This window comes from Lepus europaeus, chromosome 2 (genome assembly GCF_033115175.1).
Source record: "Lepus europaeus isolate LE1 chromosome 2, mLepTim1.pri, whole genome shotgun sequence".
NCBI lineage: Eukaryota > Metazoa > Chordata > Mammalia > Lagomorpha > Leporidae > Lepus > Lepus europaeus.
In genome coordinates this window covers 32,565,555-32,587,246 of record NC_084828.1, presented here as the reverse complement: position 1 = coordinate 32,587,246, position 21,692 = coordinate 32,565,555, and the positions used below count along the sequence as shown (strand labels likewise).

General features: G+C 38.7%; 1 protein-coding gene across 4 annotated transcripts in view; it reads right to left on the bottom strand.

The window, feature by feature from the left end:
• The window catches only part of SAMSN1 (SAM domain, SH3 domain and nuclear localization signals 1), a 548,989-nt gene that overhangs the window by 98,758 nt on the left and 428,539 nt on the right, over nt 1-21,692 (bottom strand). For all 4 annotated transcript variants that reach the window (XM_062206648.1, XM_062206649.1, XM_062206654.1 and 1 more), the window contains 3 exons: nt 20,527-20,595; nt 6,259-6,385; nt 4,721-5,073 (listed from right to left, as the gene is read on the bottom strand). In XM_062206648.1, coding sequence (XP_062062632.1) covers nt 4,721-5,073; nt 6,259-6,385; nt 20,527-20,595 — 549 coding nt within the window. The remainder of the gene's footprint in view (nt 1-4,720; nt 5,074-6,258; nt 6,386-20,526; nt 20,596-21,692) is intronic.

Here is a 21,692-nt window from a genome sequence, read left to right as displayed (position 1 = left end):
TCTGCCAAGCCTGTAGTTCACCTTCATTCTCTTCCCTCTTTTTGTTAAGAAGTTTCAGGCTCTTAACATGCAGGGCATCCCAAGTACCCTTCAGTCACTCTTTTTGTAAACTGATTCTAAATGGCCACCTCCATTGTTACTTTTCTCAGGATGAATCTAAAATCTCCTCTCAAAGCACTTAGCTCAGATATTATTAAATATCCACGTCCTTAATTTTTCCCTTTACATTTCTCTGATGGAGTAAACACTTTTATAAATCTGATCTTCCACCTCTCTCAATTTATGTCAATTCCATAATCATACATCTTTCCCTATTCCCCAAGCCCCCCAGATCTAACAAACAACTCAACTGCACATTAAATCTCTGTGTCTTATTCTGCTGTTGACTTCTGGGAAGGACCCTTCACAAAGAACACATTTCCCTATCTGATTCAGTTGGTTTATGGTATCTCAACTCAATAAAGTGCTGCTTTCCACTCTGAACATGAGCCTCTGGCTTCTTTGATTTGGGTATAAATGTTACCTATTAAGACTGAATCATGGTACCACTTCATTTAATCTTCTTAATATCCCTGACTGGTAGAAAATGATAAGATTGCTTTACAACTGGATATTTGAGGGTATGCAAAGAGTCACTCTCAGGGAAGGGAAGCAAAGGAGTAAGAACTAAAACCAACGTACAGAAGCAGAATTAGTGGGAGAAAGAAGGTAAAAGAAAGTGAAGAGTTCGCTCCTGCACACTCTGCCGGTCATATTGCAGGGGGTTTAACTCATTGGTACTAACTTTGAGAGTGCAAGCCTGCTATGGGCTGAGCACAGAACCATGCCTTGGTGAATCAGGATTTCCTGCATGGCTAGTCAGTGTCGGGTCATCTCAGAACTCTGATCTGATTTAGGACCAGAGACACTGGAATCTACTTTTTCCGAAATTTCTCAAGTCAAGGAGAATCGACCGTCCTTGTGGATTAGATTCATTTCTTGTGAAATGACGAGCTCCACCATATCTGCATATATGATATAGTTTTTTATAAAAAATATGGTCGCACTTTACCCTTTAAAATTGGAAAAAATGTCATCTCTGAGCACCTGTCATTAATAGTAACACTCATTTCAGAAGAACATCTTTTCCTTTAACCCTATGTGCCTTCCTCTGCAATGTCTATAGAATGGAAGTCAAATAACACCCCTCCCCAAAAGAAAACCTTTGAAATTACTGAAGGAAAAAATACTGCCTATGCTAAAATGAAATGATATTTTTCACTTATTATTGTAAAATATATTTGTAGAATATAAAATAATAATTTGCACTCATCCAGCTTCTTTCCTTCTAGTGACTCAAATCCCAGAGTATAAGTGCTCTCATTAAGTTTACCAAACCAATTTAACTCTAACATGCTCTCAAACTTTCTCTCCAAACCCACTGAGGCTTTCCTGTCACAAATGCTGAACATTATCATCTGAAATTCTGAGTAGGCTACAGGTGTTTGACCTTCCGCTGATAAAACTCATTTAATCAGTTATGTACTAAAATAGACAAAGCTACCTAACTAAAGAAAAAGAAACACATGACTATTGTGTATTTCCCTAAATTTACATACACATTCACAAGCCTTCACATGCACACAGTAACTGATTTTATGTACAACTGGATTAATTAGACTGAGAAAAGGTTTGGTTATCAGAACAATCAGAAAAATTAGATTGTATGTTATCTAGAAATATGGAACAAATTCCACTGGTTTTTGAAACTCATTCATTTAGACAATAATGCTTCTGAAATATTGAATGAATGTCCTTTGCATTCTAGGGACTATGGAGAACACAAAGATGTTACTTAGAGGAATTAAGCAAATGTATCACTAATTACAGCACAGGATATAGGTTGGTAAGCTCCATGAAAACAGGGAAGTGAATATATTGCTTAGCTCTGTATTCTCACTGCCTAATATTGTTACTGTATATATATATATATACATATATATATATATAATATTGTGACTATATATAATAATGTAACTATATATAATATTTTGACTATATATAATATTGTGACTATACGTATCAGATGCAAATATGCATTTAAGGAGTATATAATGAAAAATAATGCCTTAAATCATCTAGAAGCTCAAAGGGAGTAGATATTGCTTCTATTGTATGTGATAAAACAAGACTTTGAAGCTAGTGCTCTGGGTTGGGGGAATTGTCCTAAAGAGAACAATATCCCCACAGAGGCCATCGCACCACACAAAGATGCAGGCAGAAAAGAACAGGGCAGCTGTTAGGAGAAAATCCTTCAGTGTGGCAGTCCAATATAGGAAACACATAAAGAAAAAGTAGTGAGTAGAAAAGGTTGAAAAACTTAGATTGAGGCCAGACTGCTGAAATCCAGGAATGCCAAACGAAGGAGTCCAAATTTTATTCTGGAAGGAAGCACTGAATATTTCGGATTAGAATTATATTCACTAGCTTTCTCGCTTGTCAAGTAGTCAGCTTCCTTTCCTTTCCTTCTGAATCTGTCCAAGTTGTCAGAAGTGGGTCCTAATTACATTGCCAGCTACTCTCTAAGAAGATGCTCCAAGAGGAAGCCTGTAAGGTCCAGGTTCCCCAGAGAGAAGAGGGCTGGCAAGCAGGAGAAACATTCTCCAAGATATTGATGGAGGGCAGTTTCACTAGCTCCAAGTCTGTTCATGGATACTGTAATATGTAACATGCTACTCTGAACGCAAACTACTTTAGCTTTTGTTATCAAAACTCAATACATTAATTTTAAAAGATGAAAAGTACTCCAAGAGAGAATGAAAATCTTCAGAGGCCTCTAATGCATGCTAAAATATAGCCCCTGTCTAATGGGAGATTATTTTTAGAGCAAAATAGCAAAGAGCAGGCTTCCTGGATATACAGTTGTTCCATTCATTCACTGTATACACAAGGGCCACGTGCTATAGAGAAATTATAAAACAAGCTGTAACTTAAAGGACTCTACTAAAGTTGAAATGAAGTTAGACATTTCAAGGTCTTGAAGGAGTTATTATACTCAATTGAAACATCTCAAATATCTCATAAGGTTCATGGTACCCTTTCTATTTTACAGTCCAGAAAATTAGGATTAAACAGTTTAAAAAATTTTCCATAGTTAACTTTCTCTGAAGGGAGGAGAGAACTTCCACTTTGACTATGACCTTGTCTAAATAAGATCAAAGTCAGCGAACTCAAGAGGCTTCCATAGCCTTGGAAACTCATGACTAGAGCCTAGGGAGATTTCTGACGCCATAAACAAGAGTGTCAAATTGTTAAGTCAACAACAGGAGTCACTGTGTACTTACTCCTCATGTGGGATCTCTGTCCTTAATGTGTTGTCCAATGTGAATTAATGCTATAACTAGTACTCAAACAGTATTTTATACTTTATGTTCTGTGTGGGTACAAACTGATGAAATCTTTACTTAATATATACTAAATCGATCCTCTGTATATAAAGAGAATTGAAAATGAATCTTGATTGAATGGAATGGGAGAGGGAGCGGGAGATGGGAGGGGTGCGGGTGGAAGGGAAGTTATGGGGGGGGGGAAGCCACTGTAATCCATAAACTGTACTTTGGAAATTTATATTTACTAAATAAAAGTTAAAAAAAAGAAAACTCTTTTAAAGGAAAAAAAAAATTTCCACAGCAAAAAAAGTAGCAGAACAAAGGATCCAAATTCAAATTTGTCTGAGTCCACGGTTCATATTCTTTTTTTTTTTTTTTTTTGACAGACAGAGTGGATAGTGAGAGAGAGAAAGACAGAGAGAAAGGTCTTCCTTTTTGCCGTTGGTTCACCCTCCAATGCCTGCTGCTGCCGGCACATGGTGCTGATCCGAAGGCAGGAGCCAGGTGCTTCTCCTGGTCTCCCATGCAGGTGCAAGGCCCAAGGACTTGGGCCATCCTGCACTGCACTCCCGGACCATAGCAGAGAGCTGGCCTGGAAGAGGGGCAACCGGGATAGAATCTGGCACCCCAACCGGGACTAGAACCCGGTGTGCTGGCGCCGCAAGGCGGAGGATTAGCCTGTTAAGCCACGGCGCCAGCCCCATATTCTTTCTCTTGCACCATTTAGTTTAGAATCTATCTTAGTATATAGAAAACTCTCTTAAGACATGAGCATTAGGTAAAAGCAAGATATCCAGTGTGATAATTTGTAGTTCTGGATCTTGACTCCAGCTCTTGTTAGCGATCTGCTTCCTACATGTCACTAACATTTGCTCTGCCTCAGTTTCTTGAAATGTAAAACAGATGAGAAATAATATTAGACTACCAAAACCTTTACTTTTAGGGTTGTTGTGAGATTTAATTAACGATAATTATTGTAACGTTCTTAGGAGAGTGGCAAGCCCAAAGAAAAGGCTCATTAAAATTAGTTTTTAACTGTCAATTACATTTCATTACAATAGGGATAATTTAGACAATTGAACACTCATTTTCTTGACCTGAACCAACATTCAAAGCCTTCCTTCAATTAAAAAAAAATCTGTAGAAGGTCATGCAGTAGTTTATTTGTATACCAAGGAGTACATGCAATATTATCTAGGTAAAAGTCACTGGAGCTACTCTGGTTTTTGGCAAGAATTCTAGCTGGTAATTTTCCTGAAACTGATACACTTGACTGATTCCGCCATTTGTTATCTGTTTCTTTCCTGCCAGTACAAGATATGATGATACATTTCTGTGGTTTCCAAACTTACCCATGAATGGAGAAGATCCACATCTGTGAAAGAAGACTTGAGATGTGAGTGGTGAGTACACAATGAGCAATCATCCCAGGTTCCAACTTGGGCCAGCTGGAAATCAACGCAAGTCCAGAGTGGGTTTTCTGGCAAAGGCCTCCAGCTGTTCCACATCTGGATGTCACTTTCATAGTGAGATAACATATCTTCCAAGTGGTGTCCATTTGTAGTGCTGGATCTTTTCAATGATGCAGAAAAAGAATCCTGTCTAATCATTAATTCTTGCTTCCCCTTTGTACTAACATTACTCACTTTCTTTTCTTGGGGTTTTGTTAATCTCATACAAGAAATCAATGTGTCATCTTCATCTTCTACATAATAAAGAAAAATAAATTAAATGTTAAGACTGCATGTGGAAATTCTGAACACTATGTTTTTATATCTAAAGGTGAATGAATAGCAGGATAAACCATAGGTCATTCAATTTTACAAAATAATTTTAATAGCATTAGTTAAAGAGTAAATTATTTTGTTACAAGAAATTTTTTGTTTTGCAAAACTCATATTTGTTTCAACTTTTTAAAACCATTTTATTGGCTAAAGTAGAATGGAAGTCGCATGCAAATAAGCATCCTAAAAGACACTAAAAAAATTACAACTTAAAAAAATCTCATATCTTATAATATTATGTACTTTTATTCTTAAATATTTTTATTTTTTTTGAGGTCATGTATTTTAGGGAGCATCGTAAAGAAGCACATGAAAGTCTCTGCCCTCCTCAAAAGAGTGAACTCTCCCTGGATATGGACTAAAATCCTACTGACATTTTAAAATTTTCTATTTTCATATCAACCTGCAAATGGATTTATACATGCAGTGTATCTCATCGTGAAGTATTCTGGAAAAGCAAGAATAGACTGAGAAAGATAAATTAAAAAGCATATCTTTAATACCATAAAGTTGACTAGTGAGATCTATATTTACCCAATGTGGTGAAGAGTCTGATCAAATTTCACGCATAGCACTATATAAAACAGCTACTGAAAACACAAATATGTATCACCCACGGTAAATTGCTCTATATTATTGGATTTCTTTACACTCAAATGTTTAACTGATATAAACAAGAGATTCTGATTAATAGGACATTATTGTAAATAACTAACAAATTAAATTGCAAGTCATAGGCATATCAATTTGCTGCACTCACATCAAGATTAAAAATATCATTTTCTATGCCCAAGCAATGGAAACAGAGGGCATTTCTGATCCTTATTTTCTGGCACAGTCTCATCTTTCACTCTCTCTCCCACTCTATCAGACTCAGTCCTGGCCCTGAAGGGAAAGAGAAATGGGGCTAGGCACACGAACAGGAGGAAATTCAAATTCAGGAATAGGAAAAGAGTATCTGTTTCAAAATAACTTGGCAATTAAAAAAAAAAAAAACTTAGCATTCAATGAGTATTTTAAAATATTATCAAGATGGACTTTGTTAATTTATGCTTCCCCAGTTCTCCCTCAAAGAAATTTTAGTTGCTGATGGAACTCTTACTTACGGAGACTTGTTAGTGTAGGTTTCACTTCATCCGAATTCTGATCCTTGGATTTCTTGGTCCAAACCAGTTTCTGTAGTCGCTTTAATGTTCCCATTGATTCCACGAGGTCACCATCTGATTTTATAATCTAGCACAAACATCGCTCAAGGTAACCACAAACTATTGTTCACAAAACATTAAATACAAAATCCGTCAAGATCACAAATGTGAGAAAATTCATCTTGGGACCTTAAAACCTGAATTCTGAGACAATGCAAGCAATAATTTGAAAGCACAACACATTTGGGGGGTTCGAAATGTAAAATGTGTTACAGCTAGCCAGTCACACCAAAGCAGGGGGGTTATGTACCATGTTTTTTCCTATTCCCTTCCAACTGCAGCAAAATGCTTCAAAACCAGAACCATCTCGAAATTACCGACCTCTGCCCAGCGTGAAATCATGGAAAGCAGCGGGAGCTTTGCCGCGTAATGTAGATGGAACAAGAACGTAAAGTCAGCGCTTGCGAGAATTAATGTGAAAAGCATGATCCACCAGCCAATAGCAGAAAACACAGAATTTAAATTTTCTTCCTTTAAAAGTTCTGGGAAAAATAGCATTTTTGTTTCAAGTATGAATGTTTTTCAATAATATTCATATGCCTTTATTAGGCAGCCTCTTCTTTTCTAAATGATTCTCACTGAGTGAAACAAAATATAGCCACAGCATGCCGTGTGATGTTCTAGTACACCATTGTCACTTGTTTACCATAGCAAAATAGAGATAAAAAGAGATTTCACGGTTAATTGATGCTTCTTAAGGTTTCTTTAAAAATATAAAAATATGGAGGCCGGCGCTGTAATGTAGCAAGTAAAGCTGCCACCTGCGGTGCCAGTATCCCATATGGGTGCCAGTTCAAGTCCCGGCTGCTGCACTTCCGATTCAGCTCTCTGCTATGGCCTAGGAAAGCAGTAGAAGATGGCCCAAATCCTTGGGCCCCTCCATCCATGTGGGAGACCTGGAGGAAGTGTCTGGCTCCTGCCTTCTGATTGGCGCAGCTCCGGCCATTGCAGCAACCTGGGGAGTGAACCAGCGGATGGAAGACATCTTTCTCTCTCTGCCTCTCCTCTCTCTGTGTAACTCTGACTTCCAAGTAAATAAATAAATCTTTAAAATAAATATATATATATATTACACTAGTTTAGCATTAATGAATTTGTATATACACTGCTTTTATTTATCATTTTTGGCATATATCATATTTGACAAACTTCAGAAGATTTTGAAACTTTATACTTTGTGTGCCTAGTTTTGTATGAATTGGTAAACTAGTTGCATTCTTTTGCCTTAACCAGATGTGAAGTATAATATAGAGGACTGTTTCATTTTCACTCAAATAGTTTGGACTCAGAAATATTTCTTTCCCTGCTTTTGTCACTTTCTTTCCATTCAACAGCCAATAAGTGATATCCAAGCAGAAACTGGAATTTTCAGAAAGCCAACTATTTGCCTCCTCATTAATGTCTGAAAGAGACATATTTCTTTTTTTTTCATTTTCAATTATCTTTATTACAGAAGATTGATTCAGTATATATTAAGTAAATATTTCATCAGTTTGCACCCACACAGAAACACAAAGTGTAAAATACTGTTTCAGTACTAGTTATAGCATTACTTCACATTGGACAACACATTAAGGACAGATTTCTAATAGTGCTTCCCAGTGCTTTGAGAGAAATTATCAGCCTAAAAAATGTTTGGAAGTAAAGGACCTCTGGTGTGCAAACATTTCCAATCTTTAACATTGAGCTTTTATTTCTGTTCCTTAAGAGTGACTTTGAATAACCAATATAAACTTGTTGTTCTGGCTCTGCATAATAGCACCTAAGTAGGAAATGTGACTTTTTGTCAGAGTAAGCCATATTTGTTTGCAATAAATAAAAGAGAAAATGTTGAAATCATTTTAGTCTTTCACAGAAACTGTGATGAGACAGTGTCAGAGATGCAAAAAATCTCCCCTCTCAAGTCAACCAATTTCTGTTGCTGTTTATCTTTTTTATTATTTTCACAGCATTTCTTTTTGATGCTTCCTGTTACTCAGTTATACAGACCACTTAGATCACAAAGAGCTATTTTCTAATCCTTAGCCCCTTGGAGACATAATAAGCTGACATTGCATAACCATTTGTCCTCTGCTGTGTCTCTTCCCTCACAGCAATCTCCTGTTGGAGCCAACGCCTAATTGCTCTATTGAAATACTGGCATAGAAAAATAGCCTTTTCTCTCTCCTTTCTTCGTGAAAAAACTTCCACTTGATTTGAATAAGGGTTTTATATACCAAAGAAACTGAACTTCATTAATGATCTGTCTCTAGGAAGAACAGGGGCATTTGGAAGGAGTCTAAAGTCATATTAGTGAAATATCATTGTCCAGAGCATTTAAAACAAAAGTGACCCTTCGTTACTTTGCTTATACTCTATTGTACCTTTTTTTTTTTGACAGGCAGAGTGGACAGTGAGAGAGAGACAGAGAGAAAGGTCTTCCTTTTTGCCGCTGGTTCACCCTCCAATGGCCGCCGCGGTAGGCGCGCTGCGGCCGGCACACCGCGCTGATCCGATGGCAGGAGCCAGGTGCTTATCCTGGTCTCCCATGGGGTGCAGGGCCCAAGCACTTGGGCCATCCTCCACTGCACTCCCTGGCCACAGCAGAGAGCTGGCCTGGAAGAGGGGCAACCGGGACAGGATCGGTGCCCCGACCGGGACTAGAACCCGGTGTGCCGGCACCGCAAGGCAGAGGATTAGCCTATTGAGCCGCGGCGCCGGCCTATTGTACCTTTTTTGAAAGGCACATAGAGTTTCCACCTGCTGGTTTATTCCCCAAATGTCCACAATGATTGGAATCAGGATAGGCTGAAGCTAGGAGCCAGAAATTCAGTCTCATTCTCTACATGGATGGCAGGAACCTAATCTCTCCAGTCATCTCCATAACATTAGCAGGAAACTGGAGTGCAGGGCTGGACTCAGGAACTGAAACAAGACACTTCAATTTTGGATTCTGGTGTCTTAGCCATTAGTCCACAACTCTCTCATATTCTTCTTGTTTATTTATTAAAAGGCAAAGAAAAAGAGAAAGAAAGGCAGAGGCAGAGACAGAGACAGATATAGAGAGATCTTCCATCCGTTAGTTCACTCCACACATGTTTATGACAGCCGAAGATGGGCCAGGCCAAAGTCAAGAGACCAAGAACTCAATCCTGGTTTCATACGTGGTTGGCAGGGCCCCAAGTGCTTTGAATCGTCATTTGCCAACTCCAGAGGTATACATTAGCAGGACTTCGGAAGCAGAAGCACAATTGGGATTCAAACCCAGGCATTCTAATATGCGATATGGGTGTTCCAAGGGGTGTACTGATAGCTGCTATGCCAAGTGCCCATGTCCTGTTGTGCCTTTTTAAAGTACAATATTGTTAATTTTTAAAAAATCTTTATTAACTCACTCATCTTTGGGTTACCAGACATTGCCTATTGTATTTCATTCATTTTTTTAAAATCCTGTGCACCTAAGATAGTGCATGGCTTAATAAATGTTTGCTGAATATAAATACACTTCTAATTTTATTCATATATTTTATATATAATTTTACATACAAAATTTTGATATTGAACTGGCCACTTTCTAATAGCTAGGTAATTGTGGATAACCTCTTCTTGCTATTAGGTACTATATATCTGAAGGCTGAAAGTTAGAGTTAGTATTATTATAAGAGATAGAGAATCAATAAGACTACTCATTAAGGATAAATCCTCTAGAATATTTTCAAAATAAAAACCTATTCATGGGGCCGGCACTGTGGCGTGGTGGGTAAAGCTGCAACCTGCAGTGCCGGCATCCCATATGGGAGCCGGTTCAAGACCTGGCTGCTCCACTTCGAATCCAGCTCTCTGATTTGGCCTGGAAATGCAGTGGAAGATGGCCCACGTCCTTGGGCCCCTGCACCTATGTGGGAGACCAAGAAGAAGCTCTTGGCTCCTTGCTTTGGATCGGCGTAGCTCTGGATGTTGCAGCCAATTGAGGCGTGAACCAGCGGATGGAAGACCTCTCTCTCTCTCTCTCTCTCTCTGCCTCTCCTTCTCTCTCTGAGTAACTCTGACTTTCAAGTAAAGTAAATAAATCTTTAAAAAAAAAAACCTATTCATATCAATTTCATCTGTTATCATATAATATTTTACTGGATGTGGCTGAAATTATAATGATGTGCCTTTATTTTCTAGGTGTATTCTGAGAAGACTGATCTGCAAATTAATATTTGCATTCAATCAATAAATAAACTTTTGTTGAGTACCTATTATATGCCAAGCCCTATTCCACATTCTGGGTATATTACATTAAGCAGGTGAGATGAAATCATTGCTTTCATAGAGTTTGCACTCTACAGAAAGGTGATAGACCATAAAGCAATAACCAAGTATATAAGCAAGAGGATGTGAGGTAAGAAGTGCTAGGCTGGCACTGGGTATTGGCACATTAATTAAGATGCCATTCTGGGGGGCTAGTGCTGTAGCGGAGTAGGTTAAGCCTCTGCCTGCAGGGACAACATCCCATATGAATGCCAGTTCATGTCCCAGCTGTTCCATTTCTGATACAGCTTCTTGCTAATGACCTGGGAAAGCAGCAGAAGATGGCCCAGGTGCATGGGCCCCTACACCCATGTGGGAGACCCGGATAAAACCCTGGCTCCTGGCTTTGGATTGGCCCAACTGTTGCCATTGCAGCCATGTAGGGGGTGAATCAGCAGATGGAAGACCTCACTCTCTCCATTGTAACTCTGCCTCTCAAATAAATAAACCTTTTTTAAAAATGCCATTTTGGGATTCCCTTATCTCATAACAGAATGCCTGGGTTCCAGTCCTGGTTCTATTTCCAATTCCAGCAGGTGACATCTCAAGCAGTTGAGTCTTATTGCTCACTGGGGAGACCTGGATTGAATTATCAACTCTTGGCTTCAGCCTGTGCCAACCTCAGCTTTTGTAGCCCAGTGCTGTGTGAACTAGCAGATGAGAGATTTCTTTCTTTCTTTCTCTCTCTCTCTCTCTCTCTTGCATCTTTGTTTTTTAAAATATATTTTTAAGTGCTAAGAATTAGTATGTGACAATAATGGAAAGGTTTTACTACTTTAGATTATGTACTTAGTATAGGCTTCTATGGAGGTTTTTAAAAATTTTTTAAAAATCTATTTGAAAGGCGGAGTGACAGAGAAAGATATAGAAAGAGATCTTCCATCTTCTGGTTCACTCCCTCAAATGGCCACACCAGATGAAGCCAGGAGCAGGGAATTCCATCTAGATTGTCCACGTGGCTGGCAGGAACTCAACTACTTGAGTCATCATCCTCTGATTTCCAAGTTCATTGGCAGGGAACTGGATCAGATACAGAGTAGCTGGGGCTTGAACTGACACTCCCATATGGGATGCGAGCATCCTAGGTTGGGGCTTAACCCACTGCTGCAATGCTGGCCCCTCAAGAGATACTAAAACTGAGGTCTGAATAATATGAAGGAGCCAAACAAGTGAAGATTTTTAGCTGATTCTTGATTGAGCACTCAGATTAAGATTTTTTTTGAATGACAGAAAAGGGCCAGTCAGACAGAGAATAGGGGAAAGAAAAGTTCTACAAGAGGAAACAGTTTGTGCAAAGGTTTTTTTTTTTTTTTTTTTTTTTTTTTTTTTTTACAGGCAGAGTTAGTGAGAAAGAGAGAGACAGAGAGAAAGGTCTTCCTTTTCCGTTGGTTCACCCTCTAAATGGCCACTACGGCCAGTGTGCTGCACCGATCCGAAGCCAGGAGCCAGGTGCTTCCTCCTGGTCTGCCATGTGGGTGCAGGGCCCAAGCACTTGGGCCATGCTATCCTCCACTGCACTTCCCGGGCCACAGAAGAGAGCTGGACTGGAAGAGGAGCAACCAGGACAGAATCCAGCGCCCCGACCGGGACTAGAACCCCGGGGGTGCCGGCGCCACAGGAGGAGGATTAGCCAAGTGAGCTATGGCACTGACCGCAAAGGTTCTAAAGCTAGAATTCCTAGAATAATTCTTTCCATGACCAGGGGGAGAACGACATGAAGTGAAGTATGAAATGAAGCCAAACATTAACAAGGGTCCTTCCAGGAAGATTTTGTAGTGCAGGTTGAAGAGTACGTACTATCTAATCAGGGGAGTACTACAACTGCGTTTTCAATTGTCTTCTGTCCGGCTTTCATCATCTTCCTTTCCAATGGACTCTTTCCAATGGCATTCAAACATGCTTTGAGTTCATTCATTTCTAAATCACCACTTCATGTTTTACTATCTTTCCTGCCAGACATGACCTCTAAAAAGTCATGCCTCCTCTAATTTCCCATCAATTCACCCCACCTCATCCACTCATCAACCAGCTTTTGTCTCCCCTCTCCCACCCAAATTGCTTTTGTGATCCAACAAACCATTCATTTACAACCTGATGTTCAGTGGTGTTGACCCTACTGACCTTTTAGAAATATTTTGCTTTCTTCATTTTGGTGGCACCATGTTTTGGTGCTTTTGTTTCTTTGATCATTCCTTCTCTAACTTCTGTATGCTGACACCCTCCTTTGCTTCAAATAAATGCTCAAACTCCTTTAGCTCAGATCATTTGGTTAATATTATCACCATGCTTGTCGCATGTGCATGCAATGCATTCACACATGTATGCACACATGATTTTGAATGCCCTGTACATGTGCATGATGAGGACTCCCAGCTTCTTTCTTTCTCTGGGCCTTTCCTCGGAGATTCAGACTCACATGTCTAGCCATTTCTTTAAAGTGGCTTAGAAACATGATCAAGACTGATCTCTAGACATCACCCTTAAACATGACCCTTATCCAACCTTCTTCAAGACTGTGAATGCCATCTTCACCCATCCAATTGGATATTCCATACATCAGTGGTCTATTCTTATTCTGCCTCCAAATTGTATCTTGAATCTGGTTCATTTTTTCCATCTCCATTGTTACTACTCTAGTTTAATTTTCTGTAATTGAGACTATTGTCAAGCCTCTAATTTATTTTTCTTTTCACATTCTGTATTTCTTCCTGCCCTCTTTGAACGTTATAACTCTCCAGGCCTGGCACCATGGCTCACTTGGCTAATCCCCTGCCTGCGGTGCCAGCATCCCATATGGGTGCTGGGTTCTAGTCCTGGTTGCTCCTCTTCCAGTCTAGCTCTCTGCTGTGGCCCAGGAGGGCAGTGGAGGATGGCCCAAGTGCTTGGGCCCCTGCAACCGCATGGGAGACCAGGGGGAGGCACCTGGCTCCTGGCTTCGGATTGGCACAGCGCTGGCTGCAGTGGCCATTTAGGGGGTGAACCAATGGAAGGAAGACTTTTCTGTCTGTCTCTCTCTCTCTCACTGTCTGTAACTCTACCTGTCAAATAAATAAATAAATAAAATCCTTAAAAAAAAGAAAGTTATAACTCTCCATCAGAATGGTAATTATATATGAATGTAAATATAATTTTCCTATTTCTGCATTCACTACTATGTACATGGTATATCTTTTATATGTTTAAATCTATAAATGTAATCTTTTAGTTCATTTTGTTCACATTTCCTTCTTTAAATTTTTAAAAAATTTTTTTTTAACTTTTATTTAATGAATATAAATTTCCAGTGTACAGCTTATGGATTACAATGGCTTCCCCCTCCCATAACTTCCCTCCCACCCGCAACCCTCCCCTCTCCCGCTCGCTCTCCCCTTCCATTTGCATCAAGATTCATTTTCAATTCTCTTTATATACAGAAGATCAATTTAGTATAAAGATTTCAACAGTTTGCACCCACATAGAAACACAAAGTGAAACATACTGTTTGAGTACTAGTTATAGCATTAAATCAAAATGTACAGCACATTAAGGACAGAGATCCCACATGAGGAGCCAAGTGTACAGTGGCTCCTGTTGTTGACCCAACAAATTGACACTCTAGTTTATGGCGCCAGTAACCACCCTAGGCTGTCGTCATGAGTTGCCAAGGCTATGGAAGCCTTCCAAGTTTGCCGACTCTGATCATATTTAGACAAGGTCATAAAAGACAGAGTGAGGATAGTAACCAATGATCCTAAGAGTGGCATTTACCAGGTTTGAACAATTACACAGCATTAAGTGGGGAAGAGGACCATCAGTACACACAGGTTGGGAGTAGAGCCATTGGTGGTAGAGTAGAGGTTATGATTACAAATGAATGAGGCCCAAGTACGCTAGTCAGGGTCCAGATTCATTTTTTGACAGGCAGAGTGGATAGTGAGAGAAAGAGACAGAAAGAAAGGTCTTCCTTTTTGCCATTGGTTCACCCTCCAATGGCTGCTGCGGCCAGCGCATCGCGCTGATCCAAAGCTTGGAGACAGGTTCTTCTCCTGGTCTCCCTTGCGGGTGCAGGGCCCAAGGACTTGGGCCATCCTCCACTGCACTCCCTAGCCACAGCAGAGAGCTGGCCTGGAAGAGGGGCAACCGGGATAGAATCCGGCGCCCCAACCGGGACTAGAACCCGGTGTGCCAGTGCCGCAAGGCGGAGGATTAACCTGTTAAGCCACGGCGCTGGCCCACATTTCCTTCTTTAAATAATGTAAAAATTTGCTAGAAATGCTAGGTTAAATGCATTTCATTTTCTGACACTTTGCTTGACTATTAGGATTATAGAATAATTTTTGGAAAATAGTATCAATGAATTATTGAACTGGATTAGTTCTGTAATCATATTTTATGAGCTGGATGGGAATTATTGGACATCTAGTCAACCAGTCCATTTAAAAAATGAGAAAACCCAGAAAGGCTAAGTGGCTTAACCAAAGAAAGATAATTTATTAATAATAGAGTTAGAATGAGAATCAAGTGTTCTGACATTTAATCCAGTGTTCGTTCTTATAGGAGTTTTAGAAATTTCCACAATTACTACTTTTCTTATATTGACAGCCAAATTAAGATCAACAAACGTGGGGTTTTATTTGTAATTTAAATCTAGTTTTTCAGTAAAGAGGATAAGGATAACTAGGATACTTTCAGATATATAGACCTACAACTTAAAAACATTGTGTATATTAAATTACATGTGTTTGTCAAATATTTCCTAAAAGGGCATTTAAATCTCTTCTGACTAGAGTCCTTTCTTACAGAGGAGAAATCTAGCATTCTAAGAGAGTATGTGAGTTCACATCATCTATTTGTCAGAATTAGGATCCTTCCTTCACTAATGATAAGGAAGCTGGAAAAGCATAACAAAAACTTAAGTAAAAAAAAAAAATCCCCTTACTATTCTTTTTGTTTTTAATTTATGATTTAGAAAAAATTTCTCTCTAATGTCATCTTTAACAAATATTCAAAGAGAAAATCCTGATCACTTGATGTCTACATTACACAATTTTGTCAACAGAAGAAGTGGGGCTTTAAAAAAAATGAATATTTTTGTTTATTTTTAAAGAGCAGCCATAAGGAAGACCCTGAGATAACGCTTCAGGTAGTTTCATGTGCTTGATGATGATGATATCCCCCAAAGCTTCCCAGTCCTATGGCTCTTCTCTTGCTATTAAAATGTCCTAATCATGGGCATTGTAGCTCAGTAGGTAAAGCCATCACCTTCAAATACCAGCATCCTGTAAGGACACCAGTTTGAGTCCTGGCTGTTCCACTTCTGATCCAGTTCCCTGATAATGCTCCTGGGAAAGAAGCAGAGGGCGGCCCAAGTACTTGGGCCCTTGCATTCATGTGAGAGACCAGGAAGAAGCTACTGGCTCCTGGTTTTGACCTAGCTCAGCCTCAGCCATTGCAACACTTTGGGGAGTAAACGAGCAGATGGAAGATCAATCTCTCTTTGTTTCTCTCTGCCCCTCTCTCTGTAAGTCTGTTTTTCAAATAAACAAAATAAATATTTTAAAACATTTTCCCCCAATATGCGTAGCTTTAGAAACTATTTTTATGTTCACAATATCTCAAGTGAAAATTCAAAATGTAAATGTGTATAAAATCATAAACATCACTGAAGTGGATTTTTCCTTCATTATATATTCTCTATTTCTAAGATTTCTACATTAAAATGTATTACTTTTATAATTGGGGAAATCCTGTAATTTAAAAAATGTATTTAGAATGGAACTTTCAATAATGAAATATGTCAACAAATACAGAACTATCCAATTTTTCTACTTTGCATTTGTTCCTAGCCACTTGAAACCAAAAGTAGCTAGTGATTGAATACAAAAAAAAAAAAAGCCATTTGTATGACAAAAACAAAAATAAAGGAAGAATTAAATGGTGAATATTAAACCTCCAAACTCATATCTCCATTCATCACAAAAATGATGAATCTCTATTCATGACCCAAAACATACTTTTAAAAGATAATTTGAAAAGTCACAATGATAAATTAACACTTGGTTACTCAATGAACAATAATAAAACCAAGAAGATTATGAACTGGAATCGATCAGTGGAAACACATGAAAACAAACCTATTCCATTCCAAAGGTTTGTTTTACTTCTTTCTTATAACTACAAAAACTAAAAAGACAATGTAAAAATCATTCATTTATTCAAATGAAATACTGGTTGAAGAAATAATTATAGGGGGTGGGAAAATTGCCAGGTTGATATTAGATATTCACATATGACTATAATTACAAAAATTGTTATTTTTTTCCATGATAGAAACACATTAAACTAAGACAGGATGAGCACTTAAAATGGAAATAGACACAGTAAGAAAAGTCATGGAATGAATAATGAAATCCCAATATGCTTTATGAGCCATTTACTTAGTCATTCTATATGCATTTACTGAGCATCTACTCTGTGAGAGATGCAAAACAGATTGAGACATTTTGTATGGGAGTGATCTTCATTACTTAATTTCAGTGCTAAGAAAAATAGCTATCGGTTTCACTGTTTCTTTGTTCTACTAGGTGAGCTTTTGGGGGCTCCAGGGTTGTTTTGTATATCTCAGTGCCTTCTCTTAGTATAAATATATTTCAACTAAACCGTTGGCCAAAAAGATATCTGGAGGAAGATGCTAATGGCTATCCTAGGCAAAGTACAAATAAATTCTGATGTTTATCCCCAGAAGAGAAGGATTTCATCACTTGGGGTTGGGGGAGTGAAATGTGCTGAGCTAGAGGATTTGCGGGATTTGAACAACGAGGCAGAGCAGTTTACCATCTCTTACAAAGTCCTTTATGTAGCATTCTATCCTGCTATGTACACACAGATTACTTGCTCAAGTCCTATCACAAGTTTCAGTCTTATTCTCCTTTGTCTCAGGCAGTTTTTGAGGTGTGTAGTCCTGGTCTTAGAACAATGTGCCCTCCTGGGAATACAGGAAGGAAAGGGATATTTCAGAAGCCCTACAAGCTCTATTTTCCATGGCAAAAGGAAGTTGCAACTGCATGGCCATCTCTACAGACTTCTGTAAAGGGAGCCAAGACGGCTCTTTGCTCATTGACCCCCAGGTTGAGGTCAGTCCTTTAATATGGTGACACTGCCAAGCCAGCTGAAAGCTGACAAGAATATACAAATCAGAAATGCAAATGGGGGCTATGCTAGTTTAAGGGAAAAAGTCACAGATGCAACATTTTCTTTGCTTCCTGCTCTGAAAATCTGAAGAAGTTTCTAGAACTGTTCATAAGAACATGTTTCTTTTTCGGTACACTTCCTAGCTGGCCAAAAAATGTGGATAATAGAAAACTTAAGAGCTACTATACAAATTAATTAGTTTTTGTTAAGTATCTATTAGGTTCCTAGCAATAGGAAGAACTGGGGTTACTGGAAATGATGTTAAAGAGCAACTTTTTCTTTTTATAAATTACAATATAATTTACAGTACTGAAAAATAAGACATGTCAGGAAAACTTTTAAGAATCAGCCTGGTCTACTGATAGAAGTCGGTTCTGCTTTGAAGCCCTGCTCTGTGACGAGCCGTGTGAATTTGAGCAAGTCACTTCACATCTCTGCATCTCAGCCTGCATGTCTGAAAAATAAGCAGTGGGTCATAGGAATCAGTTGCTCCTCAAATAAGCTTAGAGATGTTAGATAAGTACCCTCTTTTGTTACTTTAGATACTCTCTTGAACATAACAAAAGTATGAAGGAAAAAAATGAGAATGAGCTATTCTTAATCAAAATTATTGGATTTTGAAGAAATCTCTACCCTAACCCCTAATGTAAAATGAAGAATTGGGGCCAGAATGGTGGCACAGTGCTTTAACCCACTGCTTGTGATACCAACATTCCATATCGGAGTGCTGATTAGAGTCCTGGCTGTTCCACTTCCAATCAAGATTCACACACAGATGCACCTGAGAAACAAGGGTACACCCCAAGTAGTTGGACTCCAGCCTCCCGTGTGTGAGACCAGGATGGAGTTTCTGGCCCCCTGGCTCCTGGTTTCAACCTGGCTGTTGTGAGCCAGTAGATGGAAGACCTCTCTTTGTTTTTGTCTCTCTGTAATTATGCCTTTCAAATAAATAAATAAATAAACATATCTTTTTTTAAAAAATGATGAAATTGAGACACAGAAATGTAAATACAGTGGCATAAGAATACAGCCAGTGGTATCTCTGGGCCTCTTGATCCAGTTTTATTTCTTTTTTGTTTTATTTATTATTATTTATGTATTTGAGAGAGAGAGGGAGCCACAAGCACACACACACATACACACACAGAGAGAGAATGAGAGAGAGAGAGGGAGAGAATATCTCATCTACTGGTTCACTTGCCAAACACCTGCAATGGTTGACAGTAGGCCAGGGCCAAAATCAGGAGCCTGGAACTCAAAGTCTTCCATGTGAGTAACAGGAACCCAATTGCTAGAGCCATCACCATTGCCTCTCTGCATCTATAATAGCAGGAAGCTGGAGTCAGAAGCCAGAGCTAGGAATCAAACTCAGGACTTCAATGTGGGATCCAGATGTCTTAATACTAGTCTAAATACGTTCTCCTCTTGCATCGATTTCATTTTTTAAGGATCTATTTTATTTATTTGAAAGGAAGAATTACTGAGAGAGGAAGTGAGAAGGAGAGATAGAGAGAGAGAGAGAGTGATCTTTTATCTTCTGGTTAGCCAGGAGCCAGGAACCTTATCTGGGTCTCCCACATGGGTGCAGGGGCCTAAGGACATGGGCCATCATCCACTGCTTTCGCAGGTACATTAGCAAGGAGCTGGATCGGAAGTGGAGCAGCTGGGACTGGAACCAGTGCCCATGTGGGATGCTGGCATTACAGTTGTGGCTTAAGCTGTTACGCCACAATGCCAGCTCCCTGCATCTAGTTCTAATTAAAATATTTTCTAGTCCACCTAAATGTATAGTTTTATCTTCATCATTGATTTGTTTCTTTCTCCTCACATCTCTTTGATATTTAACTAGTTATTAAAAACTCAAAAGGCATGAAAAATAGGGCAGAGTTCAATAATATTTCAGGGAACAGAAGTCATATTTAAATAGTACCTTTCCATCACCCCTTCTTACCTAGCAGACTTATCATCATTTAGACAAAAAAAAAAAAAAAAAGACTACAGTTGAGAAGAAAACTGTTATAGAACTTGGATGTTAATAACATGTCAATTATCTTGGGGAAGAAAGGGCTATGAATAAAGATGTTTTGAAACTATTCTATTCATGCCTACATAAAGAAACATGATTTGTTGAAGGTAGTTATTTGGCACAAAATCTTCAAGACTGTATTACAAATACATTTTGGGGAACAATAATCAAATCAGTAACACAATTTAGCTTGCAGTGTTCCCTCAATCCTTTTGGAACAAGAACTATAAATAGGACTTCCAGTCTATTCAAGTCCATAATGCTATAATTCTTGTACATGAATGGGCTGGAAATTTGCCAGACCTTCTAAAACATGTCCTTTCTGTGAACCTGTTTAGCAACATCTCAACAAGCAAGAAAGCTGGTTGATATGATGTGAGGATTTTAATACCATAAGAGAGACTTGGCACATAAAGAATATATCCTTTTTAATGCTACAAAATCTTCCCTATCATAGGAGAAATTGCTAAACTTTAGGGAAAAACATTTTACATAACCACCTATCCTTTGAAGGACTTGCTTTATTTTTTTTTTTTTTTTAGGTCAGGAAACTTCCCGATAAGGATAAACCTTGCTTTACATTCCACATGGTAGCTGAAACTAAGGTAATAAAGAACCATAGAAAACAGTGTTTATTAAAATGATGGGAAATGGAAAACCCACTTAATTAAGAATATGGGGGGGGGCGGGTTTCTCACCTCTTCCTCTGCAGGAGAGTTAATGTGTCTTTGATGGTGAGATGGATTCCAACATTCTGATGTCACTCTCTTTTGCATAAGGAAAGGAAAAGAAGACAAACAAGACAACTGATGTTAACATTTTACACAAAGGAAAGCTCCCAAAATAATTAGGAAGGGAATCATTGTCTATCCGTTGTCTCAATTATACTATTTATCCTTTATCAAAATACTCATACAAGGATGAGTGTTTCATCAGTGGTTTCATTTGCATATGCATACATACAAAGATGAATATGGAATATTTGAGCCTAAATATATAATGTGGTTACTTACATATATGTGTATTTATACATACATGGAAATAGATATACATATGTACATGCATGGCATGTGAATATATATACATTAGAATCACTTCTGATGCCTCACTTACTACCATTTCAAGCCATGGTCTAACATCCAGAAAAGGGTTGGTGTACAACGAGTTTGAATCAGGAAATTGTTTTATGAAGCAGTCCACTATGTAATCTCTTGGTGTTCCACAGTATTGGGTATATAACACACATCCATTTTTTTAAATCTTACATTGTTTAAATTCAAACCAAATATACATTTGGAATATTCTGAGTCACAGTGATGTGGTAATGATTAGACAGATCGTGAGCTGGAAGCCCCACCTCCTTCGTTTTGTGTTGTCATGTTCATCTATATGTCAATCAGAGGACCCATCCCCGGGAAGTACCTCCTCTTACCGGGGACATGGGGGTGGTACCACATAAACACTTCCATTTTTTTAAGCACATAAAAAGCTAGGGAGAATAGAAGCACTCTCCTCCATGTGGACTCACTCTTTGGTCCCATTCTCCCTAAATAAAGCCCTAATGGGTCTGTGAATTTTCCTCACTTTGTAAATAAAGTTTATCATACTGCACCCCATGTTTGGGCCTATATTCAGAATTCTTCCATATGCAAAAGGCAAGAACCTGGAAAATTAATTTAGGCCCTAACCCACCCAGCCCATAACAACAGCATTTTTTAATTATATTTTGTACATGTCAGTGTAAGGTTCTTACTGTACGATTCTTGCTGTCAGCTTCCACTTTTGGAAAGTTCACATACATGGTATCAAACACAGTTTCTACTTAGGGCAGCTCTAAAAGGTAGCAATGGATATGTGATAGTTT